The sequence below is a fragment of the Lissotriton helveticus genome, chromosome 5_2 (genome assembly GCF_964261635.1).
Source record: "Lissotriton helveticus chromosome 5_2, aLisHel1.1, whole genome shotgun sequence".
Taxonomy (NCBI): Eukaryota; Metazoa; Chordata; class Amphibia; order Caudata; family Salamandridae; genus Lissotriton; species Lissotriton helveticus.
In genome coordinates, this window is record NC_136066.1 from 15,929,378 (window position 1) to 15,943,810 (window position 14,433).

The 14,433-nt window shown below is 54.4% G+C and overlaps 1 protein-coding gene across 1 annotated transcript in view; it reads right to left on the minus strand.

Annotated features, from left to right (window-relative positions):
- Positions 1-14,433, minus strand: part of COL27A1 (collagen type XXVII alpha 1 chain) — a 1,232,768-nt gene that overhangs the window by 646,432 nt on the left and 571,903 nt on the right. The window contains exon 16 of the mRNA XM_078646681.1: positions 14,145-14,189. Within this exon, the coding sequence (XP_078502807.1) occupies positions 14,145-14,189 (45 nt within the window). The remainder of the gene's footprint in view (positions 1-14,144; positions 14,190-14,433) is intronic.

Sequence of the window (14,433 nt, forward strand, 5' to 3'; positions counted from 1 at the left end):
ACTATCCAGCGCCCCAAGGCGCTATGCGTTGTAACGGTATGCGGAGTAAAAGTCGTGTTGTAATGGTCTGCGGAGTAATAGTATGCGTTATAACGTCATACATCCGATTGGTGGTGCCATGTTGGGGAAATTGCTGAAATCTCTGCTAGGTATTAGGTTTCTGGGGCGCAGGCTAGCTGCTCACTGTTTAGGAATGGGAAGGGAAGACAGGACAAAGAGGTAATGAACTCAGCCATTGCTAAATCAAGACTCAGTCCAAAATGTGTGCCCTACTTGACCGCAGTGTAGTCCGGAGGCAACGGTCAGCAGTGGCCCACAACCATGTGTCGTTGGCTCAGGATGCACAGTTGGTGACAACAGGGTAGTTGTCGGTAGTGTTCGAACACCTCCGTAACGATGATCCTTTTTTTCTCCTGACTGACACGCGTCATCCTCCTACACCTCTCCTTGCGTGCACTGCTATGTACTCTGCCATTAAGAAATAAGGACTCCGTTCCAAATGTATGACCTACTCGAGGCAGTGTGGCCGGAGGGCAGTTGTCAGCGTTGGCCCACAGACATGTTTGGTTGGAGTCCTATACACAGAGTTGGTGGCATCACATCGAAGGGAGTATAGTGCCATAAATAATGTTCTCTGCCATGGTTTAATCAAGACACCGTTCCAAATGTGTGACCTACTAGTCCACTGTATATGCCGGTGGAGTACGTCAACGAGCCTGTGTCGCGGAGGCTGTGATGGTCTGAGGAGGCTGCCAGGGTCGCAGTCCTCAGCGTGCACCGGCATGTTGTGGGCCCTACTCGACACACGCCGGTGTCAGCAGGTGAGCATTGAGGCCTGGGTGCGCAGGGGGGGACAAGACTGGTTTGGGGACCAGCGGCCCGGGGTGCAGCAGGCACACAGGATCACAAGCAACACTGGCGGGAGGAGAGGCACCGCCCTGGCAGAGACGTTGGGCATTCTCTGAAGAGAACCACGCCCCCTGAGTTACATGCTTTTTATTCACACCCCTATGCTGGCCTGGTGTACGCTGGGCCAGCCCACTCCGCTCACGCTTACGTAGGGGGACGTAACAAGCTACATTGCCGCGATCTACACTCCAACCACCAGCGGTGTATGTCGATAAGGATATGTGTGTTGTCTGCATACAACAGTCTGGCCTGCACATCCACGCCACACTTGGCACTGTGTACATTCTCATTCATCGATCACTTGCCTCCTTCGCACATGCCTGGTCCCCACCTCTTCCCACAATCTGCTGTTGTGTGGCTGAGGTGCCATGCCGTTGATGGCTTATGTTATGTACATGGCTGGCCCAGGTTCCCACAATAAGTTGTGTTGTTGTGTCTGGTGGCGTGCATGTTGTTTGGCATTTTGTTTGTGAACTTGTGAACTGTGCATTCCCAGTGTTGTGAGTTGCATGATTGTGGGGTTGAGGTCTGTGGTGTGTTCATTTTGTATTTGCCAACGAGCAGTCCATTTCCGTAGGTGCCATCTTGGGAGCGCTGGTTGATGATGGACTGTCGGATGATGTGGGAATCATGCACACTGCCTGGGTGGTTGGCGTCGACTTTGTTGGAGATTCCCGGGTGGTCCACTATTGCCTGCACATTGATGGAATACATGCGCTTTCTATTGCGGTTGTTGTCTGTATGTTGCCATGGGGCACAATTAGGACATGTGTGCAGTCAATTGCCCCCTCACATGTGCAGGAAGCCAGCTGTGGTGTAGACGCCTTGCTTGGTCTCCGGCTGTTCCAGCGCAGTGTGGGGTAAGTATTGGTACTGGGGTACCAAGCTGATGATGTCATCCACGACCGTTGTGAGGGACTTGGATTGGGCTGGCTGTGTGACTCTGCCGACTCAGGCGGTTGTTGCTTGGAGGGTACCAGGGTCCGACACATGCAGCACAGCCAGCAGCTTTGTCTGAGGTGGGATGTTGGTTGTCCGCTGTGTTGGTACCGTCAGCCTGTGGGCATGATGTTCAGGATGCAAAGGATAGTTGTCCCTTTGAATTTGTAGTGGGCAATGACATTCTCTGGTGTTGGGTCTGTGAGGTTTTCTGAAGGTTGCTATCTTTGTCTATGTTGCCTCAGTGTTGGCCCGGGGGGGGGGCGCGGTGGGTGTCCGGGGGGTGAGGGGGTCCTGGACGGAGGTGGGGGCGGTGGGTGTTGTGGCCCTCTTGGGTGTCCGGCCCGCATGTTCAGTGACTCCATGGCATCTGTTGCCCTTCAGGTGTGGCTCTAGGCTGGGCTCCCTTTTCTGGTGCCGGCTGTCGTCCAACTTTACACCAGGTCAGAGCACGCATTAGTTTCCTGCTGCTAACGCGCCTTATCACATGTTTTGTGTTCTTATCGCCGATCTGGCTGGTTGTTGACAATGTTGCGGAGTGGTGTTGTCTCGGCTTTTTGCACGGGAACGCCTACTCTGCATCTCATTAGCGATAGTTGCGTGGGTCATCTGTGGCGATGTTTTTTGCGGCTGCTGTCACAGGTAAACTGGTGATACGGGCTGTTTGCGCCAGCTTGTGAATGGGGCGATACATTTACTGCTGCTTTTGCTGCAATAAAGTGCCGTTAACTCGGCGATAACTCCTTGAGAATATGCCCCGGACATGTGAATGTGGTAGGGACAGCCAGAGTGAGGCCGTGTGTCACCGCTCGGCTCCCAGGTGCCACACGGAGGGGTCCGAGCAGGGCCCGCCCCTACCTGCGTTCAGGGGTTGGGGTGCGTCCGAGCCCGTGGACAGAAAGGGTGCCCCCAAGGTGCTGGTGAAGGCAGCCCTCCCCGAAAACCCATCTCATGTTCCAATGACCAGTCTCTACCACTGGGTGCCCCTTGACCTCCACAGACTTTCTTAACTTTACTGCGCTCTCCTTAACTGTAACATCAGTAGGGTGCACACAGTAACGCAGAGGTTCCTACATCACAACAGGGGTGACCCAGAGGCTGAACCTGTACCACGTCAGCAGCTGGGAGTGGTCGGTGCAAACAAGCTTGCATGTTTAAATGAGTTTGAATAGAGTAATCCTAGCAAAAGCTGTATTTGGTATTTTAATGTAATCCAAGAACAGCGCCTTACAGGTACACGCACAGATGTCTATACAAAGAAATTACCAGACAGACACAGTGAACACAGCCAGTCCATGCTCTCCCTGTCACTTCGTGAACTATCCCGGTCACCTATGAACTCACCCTGTCACCCTGAGAACTCTACCTATCACCCTGTGAACTCTACCTATCACCCCGTGAACTCTACCTGTCACCCCATGACCTCACCCTGTCACCCCGTGAACTCTACCTGTCACCCCGTGAACTCTCCCTGTCACCCCATGAACTCTCCCTGTCACCCCGTGAACTCTACCTGTCACCCAGTGAACTCTCCCTGTCACCACGTGAACTCACCCTGTCCCCCCGTGAACTCTACCTGTCACCCAGTGAACTCTCCCTGTCACCCCGTGAACTCTACCTGTCACCCCATGACCTCACCCTGTCACCCCGTGAACTCTACCTGTCACCCCGTGAACTCTACCTGTCACCCCATGAACTCACCCTGTCACCCCATGAACTCTCCCTGTCACCCCGTGAACTCTACCTGTCGCCCCGTGAACTCTCCCTGTCACCCCGTGAACTCTACCTGTCACCCCATGACCTCACCCTGTCACCCCGTGAACTCTCCCTGTCGCCCCGTGAACTCTCCCTGTCACCCCGTGAACTCTACCTGTCACCCCATGACCTCACCCTGTCACCCCGTGAACTCTACCTGTCACCCCGTGAACTCTCCCTGTCACCCCGTGAACTCTCCCTGTCACCCCGTGAACTCTACCTGTCACCCCATGACCTCACCCTGTCACCCCGTGAACTCTACCTGTCACCCCGTGAACTCTCCCTGTCACCCCATGAACTCTCCCTGTCACCCCGTGAACTCTCCCTGTCACCCCGTGAACTCTACCTGTCACCCAGTGAACTCTCCCTGTCACCCCGTGAACTCACCCTGTCACCCCGTGAACTCTACCTGTCACCCAGTGAACTCTCCCTGTCACCCCGTGAACTCTACCTGTCACCCCATGACCTCACCCTGTCACCCCGTGAACTCTACCTGTCACCCCGTGAACTCTACCTGTCACCCCATGAACTCACCCTGTCACCCCGTGAACTCTACCTGTCACCCCATGACCTCACCCTGTCACCCCGTGAACTCTACCTGTCACCCCGTGAACTCTACCTGTCACCCCATGAACTCACCCTGTCACCCCATGAACTCTCCCTGTCACCCCGTGAACTATACCTATCACCCCGTGAACTCTCCCTTTCACCCCTTGAACTCTCCCTGTTACCCCGTGAACTCTCCCTGACACCCCGTGAACTCTCCCTGTCACCCCGTGAAATCTACCTGTCACTCCGTAAACTCTACCTTTCACCCCTTGAACTCTACCTGTCACCCCGTAAACTTTACCTGTCACCCAGTGAACTCACCCTGTCACCCCATGAATTTTCCTTGTCACGCCGTGAACTCTCCCTGGACCTCGATGAACTCTCCCAGTCAACACTTGAACTCTACCTGTCACCCCATGAACTCACCCTGTCACCCCATGAGCTCTCCCTGTCACCCATGAACTCTCCCTGTCACCCCATGAGCTCTCCCTGTCACCCCATGAACTCTCCCTGTCACCCCATGAGCTCTCCCTGTCACCCCATGAACTCTCCCTGTCACCCCATGAGCTCACCCTATCACCCCATGAACTCTACCTGTCACCCCATGAACTCTACCTGTCACCCCATGAACTCTACCTGTCACCCCGTGAGCTCTACCTGTCACCCCATGAGCTCTACCTGTCACCCCATGAGCTCTACCTGTCACCCCATGAGCTCTACCTGTCACCCCGTGAGCTCTACCTGTCACCCCGTGAGCTCTACCTGTCACCCCATGAGCTCTACCTGTCACCCCGTGAGCTCTCCCTGTCACCCCATGAGCTCTCCCTGTCACCCCATGAGCTCTCCCTGTCACCCCGTGAGCTCTCCCTGTCACCCCATGAGCTCTCCCTGTCACCCATGAACTCTCCCTGTCACCCCATGAGCTCTCCCTGTCACCCATGAACTCTACCTGTCACCCCGTGAAATCTACCTGTCACCCATGAACTCTCCCTGTCACCCCATGAGCTCTCCCTGTCACCCCATGAGCTCTCCCTGTCTCCCTGTGAACTCTCCCTGTCACCCCATAAATGCCATATGTAGCTGAACTGGACATAAATTATTAGGACTAAAGGCAACACAATTCAGATCACGAATACGAATGTATTATAAATTTGTGAAGATAATCAAACTTGGGTATATGACTGCATGAAATTGTTTTTCAAAAGATATTGAATACTTTTCAGTCTTGCCAAAGAAAATTGCACTAATGAGGGTCTCTGTATGTACACAAAGACTGTATGTAAACTGGCTGATATAATGTGTTTATATCGGTAGATTTCACTGCTCGTTGATGATGTTTACTACACTGTGTGAAACATTGCTGCCTTGAGAAAAAACAAAAAAATAGGTCCTATACATTTTTGACAAACCGTTTTGTTTAAAGCATATGACGCAATCAGATTTTGCATGATGTCTTAATAACAATGCCTGCCAATGGTTCACGGCTAAGTTAAGATTGTACTTAGATCTTTCTGTCACTGCAACACAGGCCCGGCTCCAGGAATTTTTATTTGGGTGGGCCTGTCGTGTATTTCTATAGGTTCTGATTCGATCCCCCTATTCCTGACCCTATTCTGGTTAAACTTACTAGCTAGTTAACTAACAGTCAGCCCATGAGGCAAGAAATCCCCCATGATGCAGATACCGTTATCTGACGCAGTCACACTACGGCACAGGAACGTGTTATCTGATTAGGTCATAACGCTCGAGATCTAATTAGACAAGCGACATTCCTCCAGCCCCTGATAAGGCATACGACGTTCTCATAACAAATCAAACCTATGACAACCTGGATAATCCGTGCGGCCATTGTTTTGATTTCACAGAGAACTTTAGTAAAGAATGTGCTAACGAGCAAGTCGTATGACATCTTTATTGACGTACCTATGTCCATCCTTACGTCAATCTCGGCACCTTTAAGGTATAAATATTGCCGACCTTGCCCTATGCAAACACACGCGTGGTGACAAGACGGAGCAGCCATACTTGCCGAAGCCGAGAGCAGAAGCAGACCCCGCAGGCAGCAGCCCCGCCTTCCTGACGCGCTGAGAGACGCGCTGCTATCTCAAGCCGAGAGACCCAGCACCGGCGCTTCTGGGCAGCCCTCGCAGGCAGCCTGGAATATCGAGAGCAGAGAAAGAGATACCATTCCTCATTCATCCTAAATTCCAGGTACAGAACTGAATAACCCCTCCTAGAGAATTCTTTAGTTATTCACTTGGCAAAAACAAACTTAAACTAAACTGTAACTTTCTATTCCCGCCCACGCATTAGACTTAGGTCAGGTACACGGGGTAGGCGTATTTAGAAACACCAGTTGAGTACGTTTAGTCAAATGTATATGTGTATGTAAATATATTTTATTCATTTTAAACATCATATGGCTCAGAAACCATATCAATGTTTTTACAGTATTATTTTATACTATTGCTTCTAATGTATGCACTTTACTTAACTATAAGTATTGCAATAATATCGATCCATTTCTCTTGTACGAGAAAAGAGACTGATCAATAAATAACATCTTTTATTGAACACGCCCGTCTCTTCCTTTTCTCTACATTCTGATGAGACTAAGAATGCACGTACTGACTGAGTAAAATAATTGCCTTGTGCTCACACGACTCTCGAGATTGACTCTTGATTAGGGGAGAGCAAAGTTGTCATGTTCTATGGTTGTCAGAAACTAAATCCCTTCTTGTCTAATCAGGGGAGTTAATCCTTCCTTGAACATTCGAGAAAGTTTCTAGCGAACTCTGAGCTTAGCTGGCAAACCCAAAAATTAAGTCTAGTATCGACAGTAGTAGACCTAGTTAACGTCTGGCCTAGGCCTTTACTGCTGTAGGCACTATTCCAATGCGCAGAGCCTATTGGGAAAATAGGAGCTACACTACAGGCCAAGGGCGCATTCGGGTGGGCCACTGCCGGCCCAATTTGTCGCTCCTGGAGGTAGCCTCCAAACCCTGATTACATCATATGTACTTGCAAACAGGCAGCATGATACAACGGATTGCTTGTGTGTACACAGAGCATGTGGAGAGTTATTTGAAAGTAAGACCAAGGTTTGGACCTAACTGCAAACCCTTGAATTCCAGCAGGCCAGGCATCAACACAAGTACTTGAATGCTAAGCATATTATAAAGCATTCAAGATTAAGGAAGTCCCTATTACTAAATGAAAACCTTGACACCAGTGCCCCTCATCGCTCCAAAGCACCCCCCCCTCATGACCTCCTCCTCGGATTCCCTTATTGCCACCCTCCGACACTGCCCTTCATCTCTCCGTAGCCTCTACCCCTCATGACCTCCTCCTCATACTCCCTCCCTACCACCCTCCATTAGTGCTTCTCATCGCTCCATAGCTCCTCCCCCATGACCTCCTCCTCGGATTCCCTCCCTACCACCTTCCACCAGTGGCCCTCATCTCTCCGTAGCTCCTCCCCCATGACCTCCCCCTCAGACTCCCTCACAAACAAACTCCACCAGCACCCCTCATCTCTCCGTAGCTTCACCCCATGACCTCCTCCTCAGATTCGCTCATTGCCACCCTCCACCAGTGCCCCCAAGCGATCCATAGCCCCTCCCCCCCATGATGTCCCCCTCGGATTCCCTCATAGCCACCCTCCAACAGTGCCCATCATCTCTACGTAGCGCCTCTCTCGTATGCATTTTATATGTTGTCTAGCACTACTCGTAGTGTAGGGTGTCACAGTACTTTACACCACGCACACATTATGCAGAGACAATGAATCATACAAGTATGTAAATCAGCCTATAGGGAATGTCACATAAACTAATGAGGATTACAAGGTGTAGGAATCACATTTCATCCATACCGGTGGGCAGTGTATGTTTTAAGATGGTTTGGTCTGGAGAAGCACGCAGGATTAAAAGCATACCCCGGTGGCTGGGGGTTGGCTTTACTGATTAGAATGTATACTGCCCAAACAAACTCTTCATTGCAACATTAGAATTATGAAAGACTGGGAAAATGTGAACTAACTAGCAATACAAAACAATAACAATCTAATTTTACCATTCTGGTTTGTAGGCAGGTCTTTCATGACAGTCCATAGGCCACTGTCCTATGTTAGGATTGTAACTTCTGAAGTGTAAGCAATCAAAGGATCTCTGCGTACGTAGGCAGTAACCCACTGAGCTATCCACGTTAACTACAGTTTTTCTGCAATTCAAAACTACAAACAGACAAAAGAGTGCTCTCCAGAAGGATCATTAATCCCCAGAGTTATCTGGACATTCTAACAGTTGTGCCTCCTCGGCAGAACAAGTCATGATAATGATACTAACGATTTAAACAAACGGTTGAAATAAATGTCTTGCTCACAGATGAAAAAAACGCAACAATAGCCACACATTCTCTTACTTGCTCCTCACAAACTCTGTCAGAGCCTGATCTGATCAGCAGCTCAAGGGTCAGGAAAATGAACCCGCATAAACAAACTCCTCACCAGCGCTGAAAATAATGAGATATCCACGCACCAGGGGGGTGCACACATCAGTGCCAACGAAAGGATTTGTCACCTTTGCATTGCCCCTAATGTACCTGCACGAGTGGGCGGGGACACAGCCCACCTTTCTAATAGGAGATGCAGATACGTGATTGGGGGAGCGAGCCCAGCCCCAATTACACAACTCCTAAAGAAAGAAGGAAAATAACCTTCAGAGACGTTTCAAATTGCAGTGGCCATTTTCTGTTGGCCTTGCTGATGTCACTGCCAGAGCCAAACTTCATGTTTGGGTGGGCCAGGCTCATGTTTGGGTGGACCAGGCTCATGTTTGGGTGGGCCAGGCTCATGTTTGGGTGGGCCAGGCTCATGTTTGGGTGGGCCAGGCTCATGTTTGGGTGGGCCAGGCTCATGTTTGGGTGGGCCAGGATCATGTTTGGGTGGGCCAGGCTCATGTTTGGGTGGGCCAGGATCATGTTTGGGTAGGCCAGGCTCATGTCTGGGTGGGCCAGGCTCATGTTTGGGTGGACCAGGCTCATGTTTGGGTGGGCCAGGCTCATGTTTGGGTGGGCCAGGCTCATGTTTGGGTGGGCCAGGCTCATGTTTGGGTGGGCCAGGCTCATGTTTGGGTGGGCCAGGATCATGTTTGGGTGGGCCAGGCTCATGTTTGGGTGGGCCAGGCTCATGTTTGGGTGGGCCAGGCTCATGTCTGGGTGGGCCAGGCTCATGTCTGGGTGGGCCTGGCCCACCTGGCCCACCCTCTAGAACCGGGCCTGCTGCAACATGATTACCGCGCAACAATAACCAGCGATATGACCCCTGCCAGCACATCTCTTTTTCCTCTCTTCTTTTTCAATATTGCATGAACCTTTTTCATGAAACAGTTACATAAGTAGCTGATTTAAATGGAATCTTTATGCCACTTTTGTCTATGTTTTTGTTTTTTGTATTTTTAACACTTGCCTCTGGATCCTACTCTTATGTCTTTTACATTACCTTCACGTCACATTAGAAAGCATGGTTTTAATACCGTCCTTTTTTTTTAATTGCACTGGTTTCGGTGTTACGGTTCTATTTTTCCTTTTTTCACTTTTTTCGCTTTTTTTCATTTTTTCTTTATGACTTGATTTGAATTTGAGTCCTCCGTCGGCTGACCCAACACTCATAATTGTCCCTCTTTTAATTAACAGCCTTGAGAAAGCCCTGGCCTTACTCGCCATACAGGGCGAAACACGTGTCGGCTGTTCTGTTTTTGTGTTTCCAAAGTAAAACTGCACAATAAACAACTGAAAAATGAGTGAAAATGGATAAAACTCAGAGAAGACATCAATAAAAGGATTTCGATTCACTCAAACCAACTTGTACTGTGCTATCTTTCTCTATCAAGCAAAAATATACCCATTGATGGGAGTGAACTACAACATTGAGAAAGGAGGAATACATGCTCGCAACCCTTTTTACCCCGTAAACTCTACCTGTCTCCCCGTAAACTCATCCTGTCACCCCATGAACTCTCCCTGTCACTCCATGAACTCTCCCTGTCACCCCATGAACTCTCCCTGTCACTCCATGAACTCTCCCTGTCACTGTATGAACTCTCCCTGGAACTCCATGATCTCTCCCTGTCACCCCATGAACTCTCCCTGTCACCCGTGAACTCTCCCTGTCACCCCGTGAATTCTCCCTGTCACCCGTGAACTCTCCCTGTCACCCCGTGAATTCTCCCTGTCATCCCATGATCTCTCCCTGTCACCCCATGATCTCTCCCTGTCACCCGTGAACTCTCCCTGTCACCCCGTGAATTCTCCCTGTCATCCCATGAGCTCTCCCTGGAACTCCATGAACTCTCCCTGTCACCCTGTGAACTCTCCCTGTCACCCCATGAACTCTCCCTGTCACCCTGTGAACTCTCCCTGTCACCCTGTGAACCCTCCCTGTCGCCCTGTGAACTCTCCCTGTCACCCCATGATCTCTCCCTGTCACCCGTGAACTCTCCCTGTCACCCCGTGAATTCTCCCTGTCACCCGTGAACTCTCCCTGTCACCCCGTGAATTCTCCCTGTCATCCCATGAGCTCTCCCTGGAACTCCATGAACTCTCCCTGTCACCCTGTGAACTCTCCCTGTCACCCCATGAACTCTCCCTGTCACCCGTGAACTCTCCCTGTCACCCTGTGAACCCTCCCTGTCGCCCTGTGAACTCTCCCTGTCACCCCATGATCTCTCCCTGTCACCCGTGAACTCTCCCTGTCACCCCGTGAATTCTCCCTGTCACCCGTGAACTCTCCCTGTCACCCCATGATCTCTCCCTGTCACCCGTGAACTCTCCCTGTCACCCCGTGAATTCTCCCTGTCATCCCACGAGCTCTCCCTGGAACTCCATGATCTCTCCCTGTCACCCTGTGAACTCTCCCTGTCGCCATGAGCTCTCCTTGTCACCCCGTGAATTCTCCTTGTCCCAATGAGCTCTCCTTGTCACCCCGTGAACCCTCCCTGTCGCCCTGTGAACTCTCCCTGTCGCCCCGTGAACTCTCCCTGTCACCCCATGAACTCTCCCTGTCGCCCCCTGAACTCTCCCTGTCACCCCATGAACTCTCCCTGTCGCCCCGTGAACTCTCCCTGTCACCCCATGAACTCTCCCTGTCGCCCCCAGAACTCTCCCTGTCGCCCCCTGAACTCTCCCTGTCACCCCATGAACTCTCCCTGTCGCCCCGTGAACTCTCCCTGTCACCCCATGAACTCTCCCTGTCGCCCCCTGAACTCTCCCTGTCACCCAGTGAACTCTCCCTGTCGCCCCGTGAACTCTCCCTGTCACCCCATGAACTCTCCCTGTCGCCCCCTGAACTCTCTCTGTTGCCCCCTGAACTCTCCCTGTCACCCCAACAGTCTCCGTCATGGCCCCAGGTGCTCGCTGATGTCCCCCAAGCCCCCAGGTGACTTCTGAAGTCTCCCAGGAGGCCCCCAGTATGACCCTGCTGGCCCTACTAACTCCTGATGGGCCCTCAGGCCTTCGTGGTGGCCCCCAAAGTCTCCAGGAGGGGCCCCCGCTGTGGCGCCCTTGTGACAGGAGAGGACCCCCGCTTTGGCACCCTTGTGACAGGAGAGGCCCCCGCTGTGGCACCCTTGTGGCAGGATAGGACCCCCGCTATGGCACCCTTGTGACAGGAGATGCCCCCCGCTGTGGCACCCTTGTGACAGGATAGGACGCCCGCTGTGGCACCCTTGAGACAGGTGAGGCCCCCGCTGTGGCACCCTTGTAACAGGAGAGGCCCCCGCTGTGGCACCCTTGAGACAGGAGAGGCCCCCGCTGTGGCACCCTTGTGGCAGGAGAGGCCCCCCGCTGTGGCACCCTTGTGGCAGGAGAGGCCCCCGCTGTGGCACCCTTGTGACAGGAGATGCCCCCGCTGTGGCACCCTTGTGAGAGGAGAGGCCCCCGCTGTGGCACCCTTGAGACAGGAGAGGCCCCCGCTGTGGCACCCTTGTGGCAGGAGAGGCCCCCCGCTGTGGCACCCTTGTGGCAGGAGAGGCCCCCGCTGTGGCACCCTTGTGACAGGAGAGGCCCCCGCTGTGGCACCCTTGAGACAGGAGAGGACCCCGCTGTGGCACCCTTGAGACAGGAGAGGACCCCGCTGTGGCACCCTTGTGACAGGAGAGGGCCCCGCTGTCGAACCCTTGTGACAGGAGAGGCCCCCGCTGTGGCTCCCTTGTGACAGGTGAGGCCCCCGATGTGGCACCCTTGTGACAGGAGAGGACCCCCGCTGTGGCACCCTTGTGACAGGAGAGGCCCCCGCTGTGGCACCCTGGGGACAGGAGAGGCCCCCCGCTGTGGCACCCTGGGGACAGGAGAGGCCCCCGCTGTGGCACCCTTGTGACAGGAGAGGCCCCCGCTGTGGTACCCTTGGGGCAGGTGAGGCCCCCGCTGTGGCACCCTTGTGACAGGAGAGGCCCCCCGCTGTGGCACCCTTGAGACAGGAGAGGCCCCCCGCTGTGGCACCCTTGAGACAGGAGAGGCCCCCCGCTGTGACACCCTTGTGACAGGAGAGGCCCCCCGCTGTGGCACCCTGGGGACAGGAGAGGCCCCCGCTGTGGCACCCTTGTGACAGGAGAGGCCCCCGCTGTGGTACCCTTGGGGCAGGTGAGGCCCCCGCTGTGGCACCCTTGTGACAGGAGAGGCCCCCCACTGTGGCACCCTTGAGACAGGAGAGGCCCCCCGCTGTGGCACCCTTGAGACAGGAGAGGCCCCCCGCTGTGGCACCCTTGTGACAGGAGAGGCCCCCTCTGTGGCACCCTTGTGACAGGAGAGGACCCCCGCTGTGGCATCCTTGTGACAGGAGAGGCCCCCGCTGTGGCACCCTTGTGACAGGAGAGGCCCCCGCTGTGGCACCCTTGTGACAGGAGAGGCCCCCGCTGTGGCACCCTTGTGACAGGAGAGGCCCCCGCTGTGGCAGCCTTGTGACAGGAGATGCCCCCGCTGTGGCACCCTTGTGAGAGGAGAGGCCCCCCGCTGTGGCACCCTTGAGACAGGAGAGGCCCCCCGCTGTGGCACCCCGTGTGAGAGGAGAGGCCCCCGCTGTGACACCCTTGTGACAGGAGAGGCCCCCGCTGTGGCACCCTTGTGACAGGAGAGGCCCCCCGCTGTGGCACCCTTGTGACAGGAGTGGCCCCCCGCTGTGGCACCCTTGTGACAGGAGAGGCCCCCGCTGTGGCACCCTTGTGACAGGAGAGGCCCCCGCTGTGGCACCCTTGTGACAGGAGAGGCCCCCCGCTGTGGCACCCTTGTGACAGGAGAGGCCCCCCGCTGTGGCACCCTTGAGACAGGAGAGGCCCCCCGCTGTGGCACCCTTGTGACAGGAGAGGCCCCCGCTGGGGTATCCTTGTGGCAGGAGAGGCCCCCGCTGTGGCACCCTTGTGACAGGAGAGGGCCCCCGCTGTGTCACCCTTGTGGCAGGAGAGGCCCCCCACTGTGGCAGGAGAGGCCCCCGCTGTGTCACCCTTGTGACAGACGAGGACCCCGCTGTGGCACCCTTGTGACAGGAGAGGCCCCCTGCTGTGACAGGAGAGGCCCCCCGCTGTGGCACCCTTGTGACAGGAGAGGACCCCCGCTGTGGCACCCTTGTGGCAGGAGATGCCCCCCGCTGTGGCGCCCTTGTGGCAGGAGATGCCCCCGCTGTGGCACCCTGGTGACAGGAGAGGCCCCCGCTGTGGTACCCTTGTGACAGGAGAGGACCCCGCTGTGGCAGGATAGGACCCCCGCTATCGCACCCTTGTGGCAGGAGATGCCCCCGCTGTGGCACCCTTGTGACAGGAGAACCCCCGCTGTGGCTCCCTTGTGACAGGAGAAGCCCCCGCTGTGGCACCCTTGAGACAGGTGAGGCCCCCCGCTGTGGCACCCTGGGGACAGGAGAGGCCCCCCGCTGTGGCACCCTTGTGACAGGAGAGTCATTCCACATGCAGACACAAGTCAGTGCAAGAAGGGAGCTGTCTGGTCACCTTATCACCTTTCAGTCCTGCAGCGCCGGGGTTGCCCATCACGCCCTGAAAACAAGAAAGAGAGGAGTTAGTGTCACCCCTGGACCAACAGCACCACATTTCCACAGACCTGCAGTGACGGTAAAGCTGAAATATTACTAGAGTGAACAAGACTGGTTATCCGCGGCACACACACATTGGCGAGGCGCATTACTAATCCTCGAATCAGGCGAACGGAGGAGGGTAGGTCGTTGGCATCGACGCAGTGGCGGCCGGCATGGAGGGTGTGAGGGGTTGCGTGGGTGGGGTG